The 23,435-nt window shown below is 45.1% G+C and overlaps 2 protein-coding genes across 5 annotated transcripts; one reads left to right on the plus strand and one right to left on the minus strand.

The window, feature by feature from the left end:
• The first annotated feature begins 860 nt into the window (after positions 1–860).
• Positions 861–11,931, plus strand: HACD3 (3-hydroxyacyl-CoA dehydratase 3). Of its 3 annotated transcripts, none has more exons than XR_013938112.1 (12): positions 861–1,046; positions 1,609–1,651; positions 2,506–2,579; positions 4,309–4,473; positions 5,289–5,340; positions 5,710–5,820; positions 6,424–6,551; positions 7,071–7,183; positions 7,662–7,768; positions 7,957–8,089; positions 8,838–8,969; positions 9,882–11,931. XR_013938112.1 is itself a non-coding variant. In XM_080551527.1 (11 exons), exons 1-11 carry the CDS (start codon positions 960–962, stop codon positions 9,956–9,958), a joined length of 1,089 nt encoding a protein of 362 aa, XP_080407653.1. In that variant the 5' UTR covers positions 867–959; the 3' UTR covers positions 9,959–11,931. The 3 variants fall into 3 exon arrangements, 1 of the variants encoding a protein (XP_080407653.1); XR_013938113.1 differs by having other exon boundaries at positions 863–1,046; positions 7,957–8,002; XM_080551527.1 differs by lacking the exon at positions 7,957–8,089 and having other exon boundaries at positions 867–1,046.
• A 177-nt stretch (positions 11,932–12,108) lies between these two features.
• INTS14 (integrator complex subunit 14) lies at positions 12,109–23,426 on the minus strand. Of its 2 annotated transcripts, none has more exons than XM_080551510.1 (12): positions 23,206–23,426; positions 22,460–22,726; positions 20,839–20,946; positions 18,835–18,990; positions 18,250–18,368; positions 17,689–17,831; positions 16,646–16,738; positions 14,933–15,077; positions 14,577–14,710; positions 14,353–14,471; positions 13,933–13,998; positions 12,109–12,983 (listed from the first exon to the last, which is right to left on the minus strand). In XM_080551510.1, exons 2-12 carry the CDS (start codon positions 22,679–22,681, stop codon positions 12,732–12,734), a joined length of 1,557 nt encoding a protein of 518 aa, XP_080407636.1. In that variant the 5' UTR covers positions 22,682–22,726; positions 23,206–23,426; the 3' UTR covers positions 12,109–12,731. The 2 variants fall into 2 exon arrangements, with proteins under 2 accessions (XP_080407636.1, XP_080407637.1); XM_080551511.1 differs by lacking the exon at positions 23,206–23,426 and adding an exon at positions 22,813–23,158.
• Between the last annotated feature and the right edge of the window lie 9 nt (positions 23,427–23,435).

The raw sequence follows: 23,435 nt of genomic DNA on the forward strand, positions 1-23,435 counted from the left end.
GAGCTCAAAAACCCCGTGTGCAACAGCCCTGTGCACAACACTGGGGCGTGCAACAGCCCTGTGAGTGACATCAGGGCATGCAACAACCCCGTGCATGATGCTAGGGGTGTGCAACAACCCTGCGGACAACCCCGGGGCATGCAACTACTGGGTGTGCAATGCTGGGGCATGCAACAACGCTGTGTGTGATGTTGGGGCGTGCAACAACCCCATGCACAACACCAGGGCATGCAACAACCCTGTGAGTGATACTGGGGCGTGCGACAACCCAGTGCACAACACTGAGGTGTGCAACAACCCGGTGTGCAACGCTGGGGCTGACACACATTGAGCCCAAGGCACCCGCAGGTTGCAGCACAGGTATATAATATAAATGTACCTATTCTATCCCAGATATATAACATATATTTGCTTTCCCCCCGTAAAGCAGAGCCGCTGCTCTGTAGGTGCGTGTCCCTCTGACCGCCACCGAGGCCCTCTCGCTGCGGGTGCCTCCCCGGGCAGGCAGTGCCGCGGTGCCGCCAGTTTTGGGGTTTTCTCGGCGGGCCCTGGGGGATCAGCGCCCCCAAACGGGGCACGGGGCAGCGGGACACCCCCCGCCCCACAGGGATTACACCCCAATTCCCACAGCCGGCCCTTCTCCCAGCCCAACTACGGGCAGCTCAGGGCTTACAGCCCCGGGAGAGCGAGCCGAGCCCCGGCCCCCTTCAGAACGCGGCTGGGAGCGGCTCCCCATCCCCAAGACCACCTCAGGGGGATGAACCAGCCATAAAGCGGCGCGGAGCCACCACACAGCACACCTCACCACCACAGCCCCTCCTCCCTCCCTGCCTCCCTCAGCCCCGCAGCGCGCAGGCGCACTGCCGCCCTCCCGCCCCGTGCGAGCACGGCGCAGGCGCACCGGGAGCCGCCGCCTGGTGCCTGGTGCCGGGCCCGCGGCGGGCGGGCTGGGGGGCGCCATGGCGGAGCCCAGCCTGCGGCCGCACGTGCACTGGGCGCAGCGGCACGGCGAGCTGTACCTGCGGGTGGAGCTCAGCGACGTGCGGGTACCCGCACCGCACCGCCACCGGCACCGGGGGCGGCCGCCGCTCGGGGGAGGGCGGGGGGGTGGGGATTGGGATTGGGGTTGGGGTGAGGGGGGGAGCGGTGTGAGGGGGGGATTGAGGTGGTGGTGGTGGCGGGATCGGTGGTGGGATCGAGGGAAGGGTGGGATTGGGGCGAGGGTTGGGATCAGTGGTGGTGGGATTGGGGTGGGATGAGGGTGAGGGGGGTGGTGGGATCTGTGGTGCTGGGATCTGTAGTGGTGGGATTGGGGTGAGGGTGGTGGGATTGAGGTGGGATTAGGGTGAGGGTGGTGGTGGGATCGCTGGTGGTGGGATCGAGGTGACGACGGGATCGGGGTGAGGGTGGCGGTGGTGGGATCACTGTGAGGTTGGGATCGGGGTGCGGGTGAACAGGGCAGGAGCAGTAGCAGCAGGTCCCGGTGTCCCCCCGAGGCACCGTGCTCTCCTCTCGGTACCGGCTGGGTGCAGAGGGGTGGGAAGGGGGAACGGTAACAGGGCACGCTGCCCGCCCGGGCCCTCCTCCAAAGCTCTCCTCTCTCCCCAGAACCCGGACATCACCATCACCGACAACGTGCTCCACTTCAGAGGTAGGTGGCCGGCCCTCGCCCGCAATTCCCTGCATGCCGGGCACAGACCATAGGCCTCGAAGCGCGCCCACGCACGGACCCCGGCGTTCCACCCTCAGCCATATCTTATCTATTAGGGAAAACATCCCACCGTGCATTTAAATGTCAGGGACACTTCCCCGCACCTCTGCTCTCTGCCTCACCCCAACCCCAGCAGCACAGCCCTTTTCCTGTCATAAAGACCTCGTTTGTGAGCGTTATCAAAGGTGTGCACCAGGAACTAGCGCGCAATTTGGCAGGTAAAGCAGATCCCTTCCCCAAAGGCCGTTTTGTTTCAGCCGGGTGGTTGCAGCGCGCTGGGGATGTGCTGTAGCTGCATTTAGTGGGGTTTGGTCGTTTATTTGGTCGTTTTCTCCACAATCCGGTAAATGCTGCCTCCCTGGTGAGCCACCGCCAGGCCATTCGATAGGGTATGGCCGCGCATCCGCTCACTTCAGGATCAGTTTACAGCACGGAGGGGTGGAAAGGAAACCTGGCGTGCAAGTTTCACTCCCACCGGTCACCGCTCGCCCTGGTCACGCAGCACGGCAGCTTTTCAGCTGGGCTCACACTGGGCACGAGCAGCCTTTTGGGCTCCTCTTCTGCGGGCTTTGCACTGCAGGTGCTTTCCCAGCACCGTGCAGAGGTGCTGAGCCCAGCCGCTGCGCCTCTGAGCGGCCCCTCGCTTTGGGGCTCCATCCTCCCTCCCAGCAAGGCAGGGGAAGGCGCTGTTAAAAATAAAAGTTGAATGTTTCTGCGTGTAAAGTACCCTCTGCAGACAAGGCGCGTGGATCTCGCTAGGCCCTTCGTGCTGATGGTTAATTCTTGTTTTTTAGCACAGGGTCATGGTGCCAAAGGGGACAACATCTACGAATTTCAGATCGAGTTCCTAGAACCAGTCGAGCCTAAAGTAGGTATTTTTTTTTCTTTTGTAACTATTGGAAATGGAAGGTAATATATTGAGAAATATGGAAGGAAGATGGCTGTGCATGAAGTCCACAATATGCTGTTAGATTTTCTTGGAGACTGTAACTGCTGACAACCTAAATGCTGTCTGTGGCAGTCCTCGGTCCCTGTGCTCAGCCACTGTTCTGCCTTAATGCAAATCTCACTGGAGCTAGCGCTCGCATGGGTAAATTTTAATAGAAACAGGGCCTTACGTTTATCATACCTGTTACACGGTAGTTATGTTTTTTAGTAGGGATTTAAAGCTGCAAAATAATGGGAGAATCTGGCAATAATTTTCCTGATGCAACCTTGCCTTGGAGAGGAGGGGAACACTGTGGTACAGTGTCAGTGTGATGTTTCCTGGCTGCTTTTCCAGACAAGAGAAAGTCATGGGAACTGTTGCTTTTGGCTTGTGCAAATTCCTTAGGTTGCCAGTACAGATATTGCAGGTCCTCTTGCAAAACGTTGTTATAATTGCTGTTGTAGTCTGATAGAGAGAGCTTGGCTGGGAGGGCAAGCCCTTGCAGGTGGCTGTGAAGTCTGTCTTCACCTCTCAAAGCCATCAGGGGCACAGGGAAACTCCGGACTCTGCTCCCAGCGGAGGATTTGTGCTGCTTATTTCTGGCTGCCAGCAGTCGTGCCAGGAGCTGTGATTCGGCTTTGCTGCTTCGGCAGGGAAGAGATTGTTCCCTCTGTGCAACGCAGCCGAGGGCTGGAGGGTGAAGTTCTGGGGTCTGAACTCCTGAAACGAGTGGTGAACTGGAACCTTCCTGGGAAAAGGCGTGCCAGGCATCAGCGGGCACTCGCTGAAAGAAGGCCTGGCTCGAAGAGGTGTGTGGTGGAGCACCAAAAGCCCTGGGTCTCGGCTCTGCTGTCAGCAGGCGGGTTTCTCGTGTCTGCCATTGGATACCTGGTAGGAGCTACAGTTAACGTGCCTTGCTTCCAGGATCTGGCTGCCTGTTTGTCACCTGTTCTGTAAAGCAGCAGGTGCATGGCGTGGGGAGAGGCACCACCGCCACCCGTGCTTGTCCCTGTGGTGCTGTGAGCCAGGCCCGGACAGCAAGCCTCTGCCCCTGCAGCATCCTTCCAAAAGTCTGGTTGTCACTTGGAGTTACCTTGGAAGGGGCTGGGTGCCTGGAGGAGGATCGACTCTGAAATCTGGGTGACTACAGTTGGTGGGGACCACGGAATAGGGTTTTCTCCAGGGTTTTCTCTTCTGGCTTTGGTGCGCACCTTGAGCGCCGCTCGCTGGCGCTGAGCTGGCCGCCAGCGAGAGATGGAGCCTCTGCCAGGCACGGAGCAGGCGTTAGCAGCTGTGAGTTACAGCTGCAGCCTTCCGATGTCCTGGGAGCATCCAGACAGCCTTGACAGGAGTGCTGAAGAACATGCTCAGTTCCGAATGCAGGTCATGGCTCTCCTGCATCAGTTTCAGCTGCGTTTAAGAAGCGGTTTCCTGCAGAGCACCCTGGCGTGGGCTGGAGGTGCAGAGGGATCTGACGGTGGCAGTACAGGTGGCTAGTGCCAGTGTGTGCCTGCTCTGTGTGGTGGGATGCAGCGGTGCTGAGCAGTGGTGCTGTGCAGGCTTTCCAGCTGGTTACGATCGAATCACAAGTCCCTTACCGTTACCGGTTCAGTCCCGGAGCTTGTTTCTTAGGGCTTTTGCTGATGTCTGCTCTTGTGTCTGCCCTCAGCCCGTGTGCAGGGTGACTCAAAGGCAGCTGAACATCACCGTGCAGAAGAAGGAGAGTAACTGGTGGGAGAGACTCACCAAGCAGGAGAAGCGCCCGCTCTTCCTAGCTCCCGACTTCGACCGCTGGTTAGATGAATCGGATGCTGAAATGGAACTGAGGGAGAAGGTCAGTGCTGCGGGCACGTGGGGCTTGTGCAGCCAGCTTCAGAGCAAGGATAGCCGTTCCCCTGCACGTGAACTTGTGTTCTTCCTTTAGCTGAAGTTGCCTAGCGTGCTCGCTGCTGATGCTTTTTCATACGGATGTCAGGTAGAATTAGTTAAGCAGCTCAGATTTTAGCAGGAATTCAGAAAAAGGTGCACTTCTGGCTAAAAGGAGCAGCAGTTCTAATCCGAACTGTTGGCTGCACACTAGGTCAGTGCTGGCTGAGCCTGCAGCTGGAGACTTTTACCTCCTGCCCTGCGCCCTAGCAGTCCTGTGTCCTGATCCATTCATTGGAAAACACTTGAGCAGACCACATTTCTGCTAACTTTTAAAAACAAACGCTGCCCTGTTCCCCTCTACAGCCACTGAGGAGAAAGGGCCGCTGCAATGCCAAAAGCCAGAAAGCAGCAGTGAAGGGCACGCAGAGAGCCAGGGCTCGATGCTCTCAGTTCCCATCAGGTCTCTGGTGGGTCTTGAAATGTTTCAAGGAACAGTTCTGAGAAGCAGCAGTAATTGAGAATTAACACAGAAAACAACTGGCTTTTTTCAGCAGAAGCACCTACCGTAATACCTAGTGAAGGTAGGGTAACCAGTTAACACCCTCTGCCTTCTTTCTGGGTGAGAAATGTGCTCTGTTTTATGCAGGTGAACATTTAAACCTTCTAGCAAGTGGCTGCTTAGCTGAGGTTTAAACCCGCTGCTAGCTTTGCAGTAGGATAGTTATCAAATCAGTTGCTAATTACAGTAACGCTTGCTAAAACCTTATCCTTCATCTTAAGGAAGAAGAAAAGATTAGCAAAATGAAAATAGAATCCAGAGTCCCAAAAGACCGTAAGTAACCGTACCTTTCTAGTAAGGTGGGGTTTAGAAAGCTTCTGTTGCTCAGACATGTGAACCTCAACTCTCACGGAGCAATTCTGACTGGCTTGGTGCATCTTGGAGGGGGATCTTTGTATTACACTATTTAGAAATTCAGTAAAAATGCAGTAAAATTTAAAAATCTGACTAGCGAGACTTCATCTCTAGCGGTTGATGGTAAAAGCAGGCAGAACCCACAATGCACACAGCTACCCTTTTATCACAATCAGTAATTCCACTTCTTGTATTCTGGGTTCTCACTGAAAGCCTGGTTTGCAGCTGTAATCTTTGCAGGAGTGTTACCATTGTACTCCGCTCATCTGATGTGTTTATTGATTTTAGCTTTCAAACACCTGAAGAAAGGATACTTAATCATGTATAATCTCGTGCAGTTTTTGGGATTCTCTTGGATTTTTGTGAACATGACAGTACGACTGTTCATCTTAGGAAAAGGCAAGTAATAAGCACTACTTTATTCACATTGCAGGGGATTGTTCTGTTTCTATTGTTGTCTTTAATACTTCCTAAATAGTTAAGTCTAAAGGAAGACTCATTTAGGAAACGAAACAGTAAATGCACCACTGAAGTGCACAACAGAAGCCTCTCAAAAGCCATCACAGTGTTAGTGATAGGAAGACGCTGTCTTGAAATGACAGTTGTGTATTCTGATGAAAGATGCTTGTACTCTGCCAAGATTACAACTAAAGAAATCAGTTGAAAGAGAATGTCTCGCTTAACTGCGACATCAGTATTTTTGAAAATGACCTGGGCAAAATATTTTGAAGCGAGAATTCTTCATTCTGTTGCAGTGCAGCGCTATCACTTTTTGTGTAGTAATTACTGTAATAGCTCTTGATCCCTGTGTGTGTGAAACAGAGCACTTGAGCAGTGCTTCTGGCCTAACTGCTGGGACTTCGAGGTAAGGCCTATGAAGTGTAATTACGCATAATGCTGCTTCAAATATAAATAGAATCCTGTTACCAAAAGCTATGCTGCTGCCCCAGCTTTCTGAACGTTAACGTTCATTTGTCTTTAAAATGGTTTTCTGTCTTACAGATTCCTTCTATGATACATTTCACACTATTTCTGACATGATGTATTTCTGTCAGACCCTGGCATTAATGGAAGTCGTGAACTCACTAATAGGGCTAGTCAGATCACCGCTGATACCTGCTATAATACAGGTAATATTTTGAGATTCTTCTCCTTGTTCCTCCCATGTTTAAAGTAAAGCTGTATTTTACTTCAGTGTCTTGACTCTCCTAAGATAAGTGGTACAACCTCACCGGCACTGAACTAGAGAATGTTACTCTAGAGGTAGAAATCCAAGGTTCCCAGCCTTAGTTGTGGCAGGCTCTCTTCTTCCAACACCTGCGTATGGTACTTTGGGACAACAAAAGCAAGAATTAGTTGACAAAAAGTACATGATTCTGATTTGGTTCCGATGCCCTTTTTATCCTGATTGTGGTTGTTGTGAATAAAAATGAAGCTAGATGACTTAAGAATAGGTACTATGGACCTAGATAGAGAGTAAAAAGGTGTGCTGAAAAACGCAAGTGACAGCTCAGCTGCATGGTTATGTGCTGAGCACAGACCTGTTTCACGCTGGAAGAGAACATATTCTGCACACTGCTGACAGCAAGGCCTTGCTCCCTCTTTTGATGGAAGGTGGGAGTATTCCTTAATTTGTTTTTCTTAAACAGGTATTTGGAAGAAACTTTATTTTGTTTGTTGTCCTGGGAAGCTTAGAGGAAATGCAGAGCAAAGCCGTGGTGTTCTTCGTGTTTTATTTCTGGAGTATCATTGAGCTGTTCAGGTTTGTGGGATTTTTCCTTTAGCAGGTGTGTGCAGAACTATCTGGTTCGTCCCAAGAATGCTGTAGCCTTCCCTAGGTTGCTCCATCTGCCAAAAGCTGGGAGCCTAAAACATAATACTACCCTGAACCAAGGATAACCTGTTGCTTTCCTTTGGGAAATTCAGCCCTCTAGTTGAAGTATTCTTAGATTGAATGATTACTTTCTTAACCATTCGCTTACTTGAATGATTAAGTGAGGTGCACTGTGCTCTGTTTCTCTTTAAAAAGAAAAGTATGTTGAAAGGTGTATTAGGCAAGTGAGGCAGTGAAATTCATCCATATGATTAGAATAGCAGCATTAGTTCTGTAAACTACCAAATAATGGTGTGCACTTTTAAAATATTCTTGTGCTGCTTGGGAATTATGTTGACTATTCTGTACTGTTAGCAGCTTGCATTTTAAATGGTATCTGTTTCTTCTCACCCTGAATTGGCTTTAGGTATCCATATTACATGCTTTCATGCATTGGTATTGAATGGAAACCACTTACCTGGCTCCGTTACACCACCTGGATCCCTCTCTACCCTTTAGGAGGCTTGGCTGAAGGTATTTAAAAAAAAAATTTGTAATAAAATTAAGGCTGGGCAAATAACTCCATTTTTGGTTTGGCTGCTGGACTAAAAAGTAATAGAATAGAGTAACAGCTAAATAGCCATTTGCTTTGAGCTGAACCAAATGTAAGCGTTTTTATCTTTCTTACTGAACCAAACATTTTCTCAATTTAATGTGAACAGAAGTCATCGTTTTGGGCACTGGAGAGGAAAGTAAAGGCAACAAAAGGTTAGCGGAACAAAGTGACCAAGCGTGCACTGCAGACCTTGCAAGCGTTACAGGAAGACAACGCTCGCTTCCCTCTGCTGATCCGAGGCACTGTATTTGCTTTTGTCTGCTAGACCTGACTTGGTCAGTCTAGCTTGGGTTCACACCAGCTTACGGATTTTGATGTTACCTTGTAGATCATTGCCACAGGACAGGCAGGGGCTGATTGTTCCTCTGAAAGCAGCACAGCCTGTTCTGAGGCAGGCATGGTGCCTGCCTGATGGGGCTCTGCTCCCTTGCTGCTCTGAGAGCAAGCGCTCCCTGGAGAGGTGGGCCCCCAGTCCTCTTGCTGCCCCTCCTCTAGAGGGGAGGCGGCTTCACAGCGAACTCTGCTGTCTTAACGGGTCTGGATTTTTTTTATTTTTTAACATGCATATCACTGCTCAGCTTCCAGATGTAAGAGACGTGTTGTAATCGTACCTGTCAGAGCCTGCTTCTATGAGCCAGGAGTAGGCAGCACATTGCCCAACTCCAGGTACAGGAAAGCCTATGCCTGTTTCATGGCTGTGGGCATTTCTGCACGTTAAATACCGCTGGTGCAGGCCTGGCCAGCCAAGTAGTCGCATACAAAAAGTGTATCACCAAACAAGTTTATCATGCTGAGACTTTTATAGCCTACTGCCTGAGCTACCTGCTTACCATCATACTGCATGTTTAAAGTTAGCTTTAAAATCGGTTCAAAAGTAACACACAAAGTAATGAGAGCTAGTAAATAAGGGAACATCTTTAGAAAGTTGGTGGGGGCCAGGCAACCGTATATCCTACTTGTTTGATAACTACATCTTTCTGTTTTCAGCTGTCTGTCTCATTCAGTCCATTCCAATCTTCAGTGAAACAGGGAAATTTAGTCTGGGATTGCCAAATCCACTGAATGTCACAATCCAGTTTTCATTCTTGCTTCAGTTATACCTTATAGCCTTGTTTTTAGGTAAGATACTTAATTGTATTTCTCACTATTGAAATTAAAAGGCCAATTTCCTCTAATTAAGTATATTTCTCTTAGAAAAGTTAAATTTCTGTATTTCTGGGATCGTGCAGCACAAAATTGCTTGAGGCTAAGCACTTTCCTGTTGCTTGTTTATATAAGTTGTCAGAGATGAGGGGAACGCACCTACAATTAGCACTGGTTAGCCCCTAAGGAGGAGGAGACCTTGGTAACAGGTTAGCAGCATTATCTACGGCTGACTCAGGTTAAAAGAGTACTTTTTACATATTACTTATAACCTCACTATTGCTTAGTTTCACCCTTTCACATGTTATTTGAGCTTCAGAATGATTTAGAGGAAATCTAAACATAGTACCAAACTAAAACTGTTTATAGAAGGCTTTTTAAGTAGTGGTATATTTAAAGAAGAACAGTGCATCACCCTCATGTGGTTTCTTATGTTACATTTCTAAACACAAGATACCACTGTAGTATGCACACGCAGTATGTCTGCATAGCCAGACGTCTCTTCAGTCAGGAAGGGTGAATCTCACCTAGAATTTTGAACTGAACTTTCACTAGACTTCTCCCTATTGCAAACACTGCCTAAAGAATACCTTCAGGAGAGATTCAGTCTGAAACACTTGTTTGATCCTTTCTCAGCCCTGCACAGCTGGTGCTGGCAGCTTTTTAAAAGTGACAAACCAACCCTCTGAATGAGCAGCCTCAGTACCAAGCAACCTGTGCAGGAACTCCCACCTAACCCAACAAGAAAATACTAGCATTAGCTTTCAACGCTATGTATGCTCCTAAACCCTTGTGTGTTTATTATTACTATTTTTTTTAATTTGGTACAGCCATCTAGCTTTAAAGTGATGCAATAGTGTCCAACCTAAACACTTCATTTTTTTTCAGGGATATTTGTAAACTTCCGTTATCTCTACAAGCAAAGGAAACAGCACCTTGGACCAAAGAAGAGAAAGATGAAGTAAAGGAGGACTGCACTGCTTTCTTATTTAACTTATCTCAATGAAAAGATAAGCCTCTAATTCTTATGGTTTTACCCACTGTAATTTAAAGAATTTTGTAAAATTAAATGATCATACTCTGTTCCATGATTTCATAGTGAATTCAGGTAACATTCCCATATACTGTATTTTGTTCCCTTTCAATCATATGTATGCATGACATTTACCATTGAACGGTTACATTTAAACTTGTATCCTATGAACTGCCATATTAGGAAGAAATCCAATTATCTGCATATAATATGCTTATAAACAGTGGAGCAGCACTGAATAGAAATAGCGTTTATCTTTTAATTGGATATTTGCTCTTTCAATATTGCATGCAGATAAGGCTTCTGATGTTGGGATATACTACTGGCTGGCCCATGCTCTTCCTGGGGGGCTTTGTGATGGCACGAGGAGCACAGTCTGAGACCACTGTCAACAGTGTCTGGGTGTATATTAACGGTAGGGGTAAACTTGCTCAGCCCTCACGCCGTCTTTTCTTAGGCAGCCTTCTGATGTTGCAGAATTAAAACCAGAAGTAGCTGGCTGATGTCAATTTAAATGCTACATACCAGTTTAATCTGTTTCTAGTTTAGCCCGAATGGAATAGGGACACTGTGTGGAGCATAGCAACACCCATATACCTGTAGCAGTCAGTAGGAAAAGGAAGCTGCTGCTCCGTCCCACAGTCAGAAATGCTTTCCTGATTGATAACGCAAGCACTGAAAAATAAGGAAACAAGGAAACATAGGTACCAGCTTTCTCCTAGCATGTGAATCCCAGAACAACTCCCTCCCACTCATGCAAAGGGAAAATCTGGAACTGCCCTGGGAGACTGAACACCTCTGATCGTTCCTGCCAGGGCTGTAGCTCCTGTATTTATAGCCTTTGGAAAGGCAACAACGACTGCTTTTCTAATTAAAACTTAGGGGTACGGCTAATAAACAGGTGTATGTGCTTTGTTGGCTGTTCCCTGTTGGGATGGAGGTGGTGGGTCAAATAAATCATCTATTATTGTGATATCATAGATCAAACCTCAGTAAGGGAGCTCCTGCATAGGGCTTGAAGGGACCCTATTTCCTCTGTGCTTGCTTTAAATAACAACAAGATCTGTTCCCCTCCCAGTCCAGGTCATGCTGTCTCTCACCTGGAAACCTTTGTTTCAGTTGACTTCATTTCAGCATGCCCTTCTGACACCTAGCCTCCTCCAATTGATTCCAGACCCCTCTGGCCCCTTTAACGAAGTTTAGAAAGTATTCTGCAAGCATCCTCTAAAACCACATTGGGGTTATAAACAGGTTGCTTCACAACTGCTGCTTCCCCCAGGGAAATGCAAAGCAAAGCCAGCAATCCAGATCAGGCACTGAAGCTGAGATTAGCATAGTGCCATCTTACTACTTGCATTACCTTTTTCTACTGTAAAATGACATGAATCCTCCAGAAAGTTATTTTCTATACTTAAAGGTAACAAACAGCTTACTATTTGTGACATGGCCCCAGTGATTGTTACTGTAAAGAAAGGAAACACGTTAAAAAGAGATTATAACAAAGAGCTGGTACAAGCTCCACACTGCATTTCACAATTGTGTTTTGTCAACAAGAGGCATGATGCAATTTCTCTTTAGAGGTACTTGAGGCTCAGTTGCAAAGAAGAGTGCAGGTAACTTTCTCAAAAGAGCTGAGCATAATTTACACACTTTCACTACAGCACACACTGTACGTATGTTTGAAGTATGTCAAAGGACTGAATTAGCTGACTTGGAACAGCAAAGATCACTTTCATACTTTAATTACTGGGCATTTAAACTTCTGTTATAAAATCCATATGTACTCATACATGATACTTCTCAGTGAAATTGTGGTACCTAGTGCGAGCTGTAATGGATCTTACACTACTGAGTTTTAGTCCTTCAGAAAGAATGTGTTTCTATTAATAAAGATTTACAACCAAATTTTGCTTTAAGTTCAGTTATTTGCTCTTTTCCCTGAATGCATTAAGTTGTATAATTTATTACTCAATGCTCATGATAAAGAGCTGACATCCAACCATCACCAGGTCGATGTTTTAAGCCTGTGCATGCCTAAGCATGCACCCAGTGAGGTTGCTATGAAAATGGAACAAAACCAACTTAAGTTTTCCTGAAGAATTACTCTTTATTAATATTACACAAATAAAAAAATTTGTCTCAAAAGATTAAGTTACTTTCACAAGTATCAGCACTGCAGTGCCAGTGATAATGTTTGTTACTGCAGTACAGGCTAGCTTTCACGGTGGGCACCTGATCAGTGAGAACACCCTGAAATTAGCTCTGTATCTGAATTTGCAGAGTGATTCTCACACGTTTTCTTTGGACTGATCAAATCCATGTATAAAATAATAGTAGCTGCCTTTTAGGACACTTTTGCCAGTGATTTCAGTTATCTAGTAACCACATTCTTGGGAGTCTTAGGAGGCCAAAAGCCACAAGGAGTGAGGCCTGTGATGGCATTTTCTTTCTCTCCTCGCATGTACTAAGTAATTTCCACCCATCATCCAATACAGTGACCAACCCTGGGACACGTTCTAGTTTCCAGGCCTGACTGAAGCCACCACAGACTAACTACACTTAAGAAAGCATTGATGCAAATAAAGGGCCCCTGTTTGAACAGAAGTTCTCCAACCTGTAATTAAAGAGGCCCTAAAAAAGTAAACAGGACAAGAAAATTTGAACACTTTGAGTCTTAATCTGTAGAAGTTCCCAAATCGGAGACTTCACATTCTTTCAGTGCCGGTACTGGGAAAGTCTGTCTGCAGTGGAGCAATGTTATGATCATAGGCAGCGTATTCAGAAGCCCCAGTACTTGCCACTTTAAGCTGCTGAGCAGCATGCGTGAGCTGAAACGCTGCATCAGGATGAGCTGTGTCAGGAAGCAGGGTGCACTCCCGCTCCAGCATGTCTGCCACACCTTTCAAGAGGTCCAAAAAGCCAAAGGCCAGAGCTGCCTTTCGTAAACGGTTAAGTTCCTGCAAAAAACAAAAATTCAAAGCTACTGTGACCCTTTATTTTTTTTTTTTTAAAGGCAAGCTTATTCACTGTAAGGAAAATAACCTGAGTAATCAGTAGAGCTGCTGGCAACTGCCCAGCTGCTCATGACATGAAAATGTTTCAGGGCTGAGGGTTATAGTGGCACAGCTAAACAGCTGGTTTTCCCTTCATCCCTTCTTAGAAACACTTTACTTCTTCCTTCACCCTTCTGTGCATTCAGCTATTGTGCCTGCCTGTTCCCCCTGTGTCCCAGCTGGGAGTGGCTTCCAGGCTGGGCTTCACTGACTGCTGCCTCTAACCACAGCGTCCAGCAAAGCGTATTGATTTTTCTTCACCGTAAACTGTGATGAGTGCTTGTGTGCATTTAGTCAGCGTATTCATTCTTCAAGTCTCTGGGGCTACAATAATAAACTGCTTCAGTACTTCCCTTACAAGAGGACCAACAATTACTTCCAGCTACAGTCTAGATTACAGACTGTTACGATGTGGCCAGGAGTGCCTGGAATTTTGTGTTTTTCTGCTTCACGTGCAGAAAAAACATAGGAGATACTTTGAGATTCAGAATGACATATGTGCTCTTATTCCTCTCTGCTCCCTCGGTCTATTTCTGCCTGGACAATAGCGTAAGATCTGCATACAAGTTCACCATCAAAGCAGCAGGGATCCTGAGGAGCACCTGTAAACATGGTATGTCTGCATCACCCCGACAGAGAATAATACGATGTCAGAAAACCAGACTCCCTTGTCTAACCTTCACTAATCTGTAAAATGGACCCACGATGACTCTTTACAGAACACTGTGTGTGTCTGCAGAGCCCTACTATCCCAGCATAGAAGATCCCACAGACACAGACAGCATGTGCTCCTCTGTCAGATGCACCACTATCGCTACAGATCAAATTCGGGCAGACCTGTAACATTACTCACCTTATAGAAGGTTTGAGTTTTTTCAGGGAGTTTCCTTGCATTTCTCAAGATCTTCTGTACATCAGTCTGCAGAAAACAAATAAAATATTCTTGGCAGCTGTTGGGGAAGCTGCAGAAAAAAATCCCCAACTATATTGATAAATAATCCTGACCATTGACAAGACTGCAGCTCACAAAGGCTGAAACATAAACGGTAATTATACTAAATCCAATAAACTAAGCCAGATGCTACACTGGAGATGCGGCTTTCATTAAACAGCATAAGCTTTCTGATTGCATTTTAATCATGACATTTTAAAGAGTTTATAAAAAAAACACAAAGCAATTACATTAAATGGACAACACACAGACTGCAATTTGCTGCTTAGATAGCTACTGCTGTTCATAGTAAAGCACCAAATCCAAAACCCGTATCGTTACCTGGAGGCCACTTGGTTTAATCCATACAGTAACATTCTGTGCATAACTGCGCTTGTTCTTGGGTTGCAAGGGAAAAGGGCTCTTATTGTCATCATCTCCGTATGGATTTTCTTTTGCATCTGGAAGAAAAAAGGAAAAAGACTTAGTGATTAATATCTGCCCAGGTCGTTCACACAAGAAAATACTGAATGCGCAAGAGTTATTCAAACGAGTGTAACCAGTACCTGAAATAGGTCCAAGCTGTGCCATCTTCCCTAGCCACGGAAGGGGTTCGGGACCAGGTTCAAAGAGTGACATCATGAGGTTCGATTTCTTCTTGCTATCAGCTTGTGAATAGAGCATTCCATACCACTCTGGCCTATTGAAGAGAACAATTCCCAAAGGCTGAAAAAAAAGCTTTATATCCCTCTTAACCCAGAATTTGTCTCCCTTCCACATGTGTATTTGTAATTTATACTGGCAGAAAGATATCTACTGTTAAAAATCCATGGCTTTACCGAGTAATGGAGAATTCTTTACAGAGTAAAGCATAAATGAGCAGAGTAAGAGAGATTCTTCAGGCAGACATCCAGCTCCATACCCCAACTGGACGACAGCCACCATGCCTTCCACTTTCAGGCTCCCATGTAACAAAACACAGAAGTTGGGGATTTTCCCAGCAATCTGATTAGCTGAATTCTCATCTTCGGTGTCGTCTGTGATCCCAGGTCCCACCTCATCACCTTCTGAGGAAGGAAAGCAAACAAAGAGATGACATAAAAATAAATTCAGTCTCACAAGTTCTATTTTCATGATGCTTACCACCCTGTATCCTCTGCCATAAAGCATCTTCAACACAGAGCACAATTCTATGAATCTACTTTTTAAATGCTTGCGTGTTTTCCTTTCTTAAGAAAGGCTCTTGTTCTCCCCACACCCATGCTATTGTGAGAACTGATGGTATTTTACTATTAGACTTTCTGAACACAACCACCAGCACTTCTCACAGCAGCAAAGACTGAAAAGACTACCGCTTTCTAACCTTACAGCTACCTGGTCAGAGGTCTCCTCTGATCCACTCACAGGCCTCTCTGTATAATCGCTCCCTAGCTTGTGTCAGTCAAAACGAGTTGGGTTAACAAAGACTCACTTTTTTATTTGTTCAAGTTACCCAACTCATTCCCAGCATGCAAGCAAACCGAGGGGAGGGCATGTAATTCCAGGTAAAAGAGCAATAAAAGGCAGATAGAAATGGCAGGGACTGGCAAATTCCTCTGCTGCAGCTGGATGAGACTGAATCAAAACAGGCATGTTGGACAAGCCAGCCTTTAATTAATACTTTTATAGAATAAACAGCTGTTAACTGTTGGGACAAATGTTATAAAAATCTATAAAGTTACATAATTATTCTATTGCATTCTATTCCCGAAACTTCACAACGTTCATAAATAACCCTGCAAACAAAACCTCAGCTTCGAAGAAATGAGAACGGAAATCCAAAAGTACCAAGAGTCTGGCAATGGATAACACAGCTGCTTCTGAAACTATAGTATCCTGAATTTCAAGTCCACCTCTCCTATGCAATTTGTGGTAATTATGAGAAATTTGAAATGTTTTAGCAGCTGGAATACAGCTGTGATTTAACATCTTCTAAGGTGAAAGGCCTAGCAGGCTAAGAGCACTAAAAGAGATGAAAGCACATCTGGTGCTCTCATTCTTCTTTACCAGGAGAAATCTCACTTTCTTTTTACTCCACTCCAAGGCCATGACAAAAGGACATGGGAAACCTTTCTTAGCACACACTGATACAGGCAAGTAGCTGCAAGTCAGTGATATGCTTAACCATTGCAGCCTACACAAGATACATATATACTTGGACCCAGTGAGTAGTAATTAATGCTCGAGCACTACTAAGCAACCTTTTTGTTACTAAGATCAGATTTTTCACAACAAATCATTCCAAGAAGCAATTAGAAACAGGCATTAAGTCTTCATCTTGCACCACTTACTTCATGACCCATAACTATTCGTAGTTTTTAGTTCAGTATGCTCTGTTAATAATGACGGTATAAGGACACTGATCCCTCTACTAATTCACCTCTTTGTGTGCATGTGAATTGTCTGAAGAGCACACTATTCAAAAAAAAAGGCAGAGCTTGTGTCCAAGGTTTTAATTTTAATGTGACCATGAAAACGTGTCCTTAGAAACATTTGGCACTTTGATAACGCGTGAAACTTTTGCTTCTAATTGAAACCACAATGGCCATTACAGGGGAAGCTTAAAGCAGTTTTTGCTGCAAGACAATTTGCTTACCTCTGTTAAGTGCAATAGGCAGCACCAAGTGTCTGGATAAGACAGGAGGGCTAGAAATGTCAGCTATATCTACAAACCCAACAATTTCTAGATCTGTGGGGAGAAAACAGGTTTAAGTCTAATTAGAAAAAATTAGAAAAATTAGAAATAGAATGTATTCAGTCAGTTTAACATCACCACTTCTTACACTGCTGTTTCTGAAGTGGTGACTAAGGTAGCACAACCGAATCCTAACCTTGACTGAGGTCTCTAGGTGTTAATATGACAAACATTCATACGTACATGAATATGTGAGCAATTTTGATGCTACAATTGAAACTTCACTCTTGAAACACAGCAGTGAAGCTCAGTGTGTTCTCTCCAAGGGGTGTGTACCTACCCATTCACAAGTCACAGGCATGGACTAGCTACAGACTACCTGCCGTTCATGGGTGCAGCGTCCAGTAACGGGAAACCTGAGAAAGGTTTTCTTTGCAAAATTGTTTTTAAAAATAAGCCAGTATTGGTGAGAAATGCTAGGATGACAAACAATAAGGACAGTGCAAGTACATGGTGAGATTTATAAAGCGTCTGTCTCACCAACTCTTCCCAACTTTACTCCTAGTGGACTCCCTGAAGAGGCCTCCAGAAAGATGTTAGTTTGTCTCATCTGAGAACAAGGGGTCTTTCTGATAATGGCAACTTTAATATAAAAATACAGCCCCTTCTCCAACACACTACTTTAATCCTCTGTTAATCTTATGAAGGTATTTGTGGAAAGCAGCCTGTGGCTCTCTTCCACAGTCTCTATCCCTAGAAATTGGCTTGCTAAGTTTTAAAAGTGCCTCTGCTCTACTCCAGCCCTTTCACCAGGTACACATGTCTGAAACAGGATGAGGTTTTCGTCCCCTGGAGCCATATATACCAAGAAATTACATAATCAGTGATTGATCTTCACAAAGAGAAAGTGGGTGCAACAGTAACTGTACAGGAAAAGAGATGGTAGTGAAAAGGTAGAAATCAAACAGACTTAAGTAAAAAGCAATAAAAAAAAAAAACGTTACCTGTATTAATTGCTTTAGGAATGGGGTCTATTTCCTCATCTATAATGAAAGGTTCTGGTCTGGGAAACACTTGCACATCAGATGTTAAGTGGCCACACTTGAGAACAGCATGGAATGGTGTGTAAGCCAGGTCTATTAGCTTTCTAGAACAAGATCAGTTAGCATTAAGGAAAAAATAATACATATCAAATGAAAATAGTTTGTCTAAAGCATGCTAACTAAGCTCCCAAAACTTGTGTGTGTGACTACAGTCAGTTCTGGCATTGCCAAATTATGAAACAAAGCAGCACATTATCATATTGATGGCAAATTAACAAGTCATCTGGAAAATAGTAACTTGTACCTGCCAATCATAACAGATTTTATGGTTTGGTTACAGAAGATTAAAATAAATACTGACCCTGAACAACAAAGGTCAAGATTAAAATTTAGTTAACAAGATCATACGCTAAAAGAAAAAAAACAATACCCCATATCATCAGATCTTTGTTACGTTTGTTTTCCTTTACAGATACTAACTGGAAACCTTCCCAAAAGCGTATTATCTAAAAGTCTACTAACCCAAACATAGACTGGACATTCTTCAGGCAAAGTGGTCCATCAATGGTAAAAATTTGCCCTTCCCCATTGTTTAAATCTATGAGCCGTTCCAGGCAGTCCAAGGAATCTGTGCTCTGAAGCTGTACAAGCATAAAGTGAAATGTTTTTGTTAAGCTTTTTTACTATGTTTTTCTTAACCAGTGTGTTTTCAGAAAATATACGCAACACAGTAAAATTTTATCTTACTTCTTTCTGCATAAACCAATATTCTTTTTCTCCCAGAAAACGTACTCCTTATGTTGCATTTATATTATAGCAAATGCAGTATTTGACCCAGAAACATAAAATACGTTGCTTTTTCATATTAGGTTCTGCTTCAAAAAGCAACCAATAATCACAGAAGTTCTCAGTCTTTAAGACCACCGGAATACCTTAAATATTAGTGTTTTATTCGTAATTCTAAGTTTCTAGCTCCTTCAAGACGATTTAATTTTTAAGAAGAAAAGAATGCAAAAGTGCGTTTTGGGCTGACATGATCATTAGATCAGATAAGAATAATAATTATCCAGTGTAACGATGAAAAAAAGCATATGTTAAAGGCATCACCTCTTCAAGATTTGCCATGCACATGACATACAACTTGGACGGGAATGGGAAAGGCAGTGGAAATCGGTTGCTTTCACTCCTCTGGTTGTGAGTAGCTAGTGAGTGTCGTAGGGAGCCTCTGCCGATCCCCAAGCAGCCATCAGTGACGAGAACAACCTTGAACGAGAGAGGATAGATTAGCATTTCCAAATAGAGACGTGTTTCTACCTGTGGAGGACAACTACATACATTTCAGGAGTCTTCCTAGCAGCATGAGCTTCTATTCTGAAAAGCCCTGTTCACTTGGGCATTTCCTCCGCTGAGCTGACTAAAGAATCATGAGTAAAGTTTCCAGAAGCAGGCACATAAATGAGAAATGATAGGTTTAACCATTGCAATTAAATTACGTGCATGATAAATATACGTTTCATTGCAATTAGGCAGTTGCACTGAAAATTGAATTCTATGGCTAGAAACACACCGTGCTGTGCAAGAACATAGCCAGTTTTAAATGTACACTAGAACTGTCGTGATTACACAGCCAAAAAAGCAGTCTGCTGCTAGTGGATTTGGGAACTTCAGGTTTACCTTTGGATGGAAGATAAAGGCCAACTATGATCACTTCTTTGCAGATGCTGGAAGGCAACCCAAGTTCCACTACAGACCACAGAAGCCATAAAAAGGTAGTATTAATGACTGTAATTCTTTGCTAACAAATACAGCTGCAGTATGCTCACACTTTGCAGCAGAACTATGAAGGTTAAAATAGACATTTTTCCATTTAATTGCAAGTCCATTGTCACTTCTTGTAGCAATCTGCCCTAATAGGTTACCTTGAATAATGGAATTCTACACACACAGCTGAGACCCAGTCATTTCCAGAGGAGTAAAATAACTGCTCTTTCAATGCTGCACAGCTACACCAGGCATTATTTTTTGGCTGAGAGGTAAGGAAAATCAAATCCAACTGGAGCTCAGCGGGCATCTGTTACAGCCAGATTTTTACTCTCTCTTAATCCTCAGTCTCCCCACTACCCATCTGAACCGTTGCTCAGCAGCAATGCTTTTTACTATTACAAAATTCTGCACAGTACATTCCCCGCTGCCTTTCATCACCCAATAACCTGAAGTTCCAGTACAGCAAATCATGACACAAATGAGAGAAAAAATTGTTGAGATCTAATCTATGCTTGGCTTTTACATCTTTCTAGTTCTTTGTGTTGAATAACTACTTTTCCATGGTGCCTTTTATCCTGGTTAGATTACGAAGCATTGTCTAGACAATCAACTTCTATCCTCTTTCTCCTAAAGGAATATTGCTTGTGAGATGTTCCTAGCTCACTGAGGTGCAAAATTACTGAATTTATATCCTAACCCAAAGAGCAACAGGCTCTTAGTATCTCAGAAAATTGAGGGCTAAAAGCAGACTCTGCCGTAAGAGACAGCAAATTCAGAAGGCTGAGAGCTGCAAAGGCTGGATGGAGTGTGCGAGCAGATGCACGCTGAATGACTCACTAGGGAGAGAAGACAGATCAAAACACACTCAGCTGTACTCTGTGCTGTCGTCTGAGACCTGGAACTGTTAGAAGCCCTGGAAACCATCAGGTACCAGAGCAGAAAGGTTACTGTAGGTGTGACTATACTCCTTCCAAACTGACCAAGGGTCCTGGGAAAGAACACCACATCCAGATCAAATGCCAAGCCTTCAAAAGAGTACTTCTGAGTCAGATTTTACAGCTTACAGGTGTGTAAAGGGAACATCACTGATACGCAGAACACTTTTCTGTCCGATGTGGTGTTGTAGTGGAAAGAACTGTCTAGTTTTTCACTTCTTGATGTTTTAATAAATACTACTTTCTGTTCATATTCCAGATATATCTAAAATACTAATTCTTCATCTTCCTCTAGTACCAGAATGCCTCTGAGTATTCAAAGTTTTCACATTATATTTACATTTCCTTCTGCAACTTACAGGGAGTATTAAGGATATGCTACATCCTGTGAACAGTGAAAAATCAAACATACCTGGCAAGGAATTGCTGCACCCCATTCTTGTTGAACAATATTGCAAACCCCAAGCAGTGCTGACTCTAAACAGGTTTTGTCGTAATCATCCATGTTACTTAGAGCTTCCTGTAAAAACAAACACCACGGTTATTGCTGGGTGAAATATCACTACTAGCAAACATAGAAAAAATATTCACAGTTCTGTGGCAAGCCAGTATGTTTGCTTTGTAACACAACTGCATTGCAACACAATACAACAGGCTATATGCTAACATACGACCTGCACAGATTAAAAAGAGAGAGAAGAAATTGTGAACAGTATCATGAGACAACTACAACAGCTGGCTTTGAAGGAACTCTACTATCTAGCAACTTTGGGAGAAAAAAAAAAAATCACATCTCAAAGAAAAACAGGAAAATAAAAATCTGAATCAATGTCTCACTTGAAGTATTAATTTCCAATTCTACTCTGTAATATATGAGCAATAACAACCTTTTGCATTCCTGAACATTCCAGCCAAAGAGCTCCAAACATACTGCAAACCACCACCTCATTGCTCAAAGTGAGTCATATTTCTTTCCTGCACATAGGCCCACTGAAAACACCATGAAGACGTGACACTTCAGAGCCCCAGGTTTAGTGGCCTCACAATGCAGCTCAACGGAATTTAGCTTAGAAAATCCTCCCAGGAGTCAGAATAACTCCAACTTCTCACAGATTCAGAAAGTAGGCTACAAGGAGCTCGTCTCATGAAAACACTTCAGCAGAGAGTAACAGAATCCAAAACTCATATCCTGTTTCTATAACTGTAAACCAGCTTTTCTTCTTAAAATGAAAACTTCACACTTAACACCGCATAGTAAGAAGGGTGCAGCTGTAAAACTAACGTGCTAGGGGAGCTTGCTTGAATTCTTGGCTTTCAGAAGTTCCCAGAGGAGGGAAAAATTACCCAAAGAGAATGTACCGGCATTCAAATGGTAAAATAAAAACCTAACAGAGAGTATCTTGTAAAATCTGTTGCACAACTGAAAACCTAATAAATACACGGTGACCTATGACAGTGACGTATCATTCCTTCTTAATAGTATATATGACAACCAGCTACACATTTACAATTTTTATTGGACTGAAACTTTCAGTGCCTTACAGCATTCACATCAAATTTCTCTCTCAGACTCTATCTTTTCCATGGTCTCTCCATTTCCCAACACATCTGCAAGGCCTAAAATCCCTTTGTTCTCATTCTCACCCTGTTTCAACTGTTATGCACTGTTAGAAACATCTTCTCTCTACCAAATCACTGGACTCAAAACCTTTCTAAATGCTCGTGTCTGCTGCATCATTTATCAAGAGTAAATCAACAACTACAGAAAAAAGTATGTCACAAAACCTTCAGCCCTTTCTTCTTGGTTTTCTCCATCCCTACTTTTAACTTAATTAACAATGCTTCAGAGGTCACCTGCAAAGGTATGATTTGTTAAGTAGCGAAACACCTCACACGCATTGATTTCACCTATCTTTAAAATAAGGATAAAATGCTTTATTTAAGATCCTGTGTACAGAACAATATGAAATCTCATAACTTTTTTTTTTTTAAATATTGACAACTTGACTGCATTGGGGTTTCACGCACCCTACCTGCAGCGTGTTGTAATCTCTTGTAAATGGCACCATCAGCTCCCAGAGCGACGAAAACACCACCAAGGCCGTGAACTCCAGCTTGTAGTTGGTCGCCATGTGCTCGAAGAGCATGGTCAGGCCGTGGACCGCCAGGTGTTTCCGCTGGTACTCCTCGGAGCCCTCCACCGACACCGGCCGTGTCATGGAGAGCGACACGTCCATCACCACCACCGTCGGCATGATGAGCTGCTCCTCTCAGCTACCACGGCAGAGAACGGAGATCCACTACATGACAGCAAAAAAAGGCCACAAACAATTATTAAACACCAGCTATGGGGCAACACGTCTTGCCCTGACCCTGCGAGGCTCACCCCACACCAACCCTTGCCCTCTGCAGAAGGGGAAGCCACGATGAAGTTTTATGCCCAAAACAGGGGTTTTAGCACAGATTATGGCAGAAAATGAACCAAAAGTGCAGGATCTGCCCCTGGGTGGCTGGGAGTGCCTGAAAGCAGCGTGCCTGGCCTAGGCCGAACCTCGGCGGGCAGAGGAGCGGCAGGGACCCCCCGAGAAGCCCGGGGACCCCAGAGAGGGCAGCCCCCTCCTCAGCGCTCCCTCCCCACGGAGCCTTCCCCGCTCCCCCCAGGGACGACTCGGGGGGGGTTCGTGGATTCCCATCCCTGCGGCCCCGGTGGTGCTGGAGGTAGAGGAGGTGGTGGTGGAGGTGCCCGGGGAAGGGGGAACGCAGGCTCCCCCGCGCTCACCCCCAGCCCGCCCGGCCGCCATGGGTCCGCCGCACAAAGCGGTCCCCGGAACGACGAGGCCGCGGCTGGAAGGGGCCGGGCTGGGCCGGGGCTGCCGGAGAGGACGGGGACGGGGACGGGCCCGCTCCCCACAGCCCTCCGAGCCCGCTCCCCACAGATACCGGCCCCACAGCCCCCTCAGAAGCGGCCGGGCTGGGCCCGGCAGCGCCCGGTTGGGGTCTCAGCCCCCA

This window comes from Anser brachyrhynchus, assembly GCF_964034855.1.
Source record: "Anser brachyrhynchus genome assembly, chromosome: 11".
Lineage (NCBI taxonomy): Eukaryota > Metazoa > Chordata > Aves > Anseriformes > Anatidae > Anser > Anser brachyrhynchus.

What these genes read in the sequence shown, in the direction of transcription:
- INTS14 (XM_080551510.1), bottom strand. Translation starts at nt 22,681, where the DNA reads ATGCCGACGGTGGTGGTGATGGACGTGTCGCTCTCCATGACACGGCCG. An exon ending in GAGATTACAACACGCTGCAG is followed by an intron (nt 20,947 to 22,459) that starts GTAGGGTGCGTG and finishes TTGTTTTTACAG; the next exon opens with GAAGCTCTAAGTAACATGGA. An exon ending in TTAAACCAAGTGGCCTCCAG is followed by an intron (nt 13,999 to 14,352) that starts GTAACGATACGG and finishes TGTTTTCTGCAG; the next exon opens with ACTGATGTACAGAAGATCTT.
- HACD3 (XM_080551527.1), top strand. Translation starts at nt 960, where the DNA reads ATGGCGGAGCCCAGCCTGCGGCCGCACGTGCACTGGGCGCAGCGGCAC. An exon ending in TGGAGCTCAGCGACGTGCGG is followed by an intron (nt 1,047 to 1,608) that starts GTACCCGCACCG and finishes CTCTCTCCCCAG; the next exon opens with AACCCGGACATCACCATCAC. An exon ending in ATCCAGAGTCCCAAAAGACC is followed by an intron (nt 5,341 to 5,709) that starts GTAAGTAACCGT and finishes TATTGATTTTAG; the next exon opens with CTTTCAAACACCTGAAGAAA.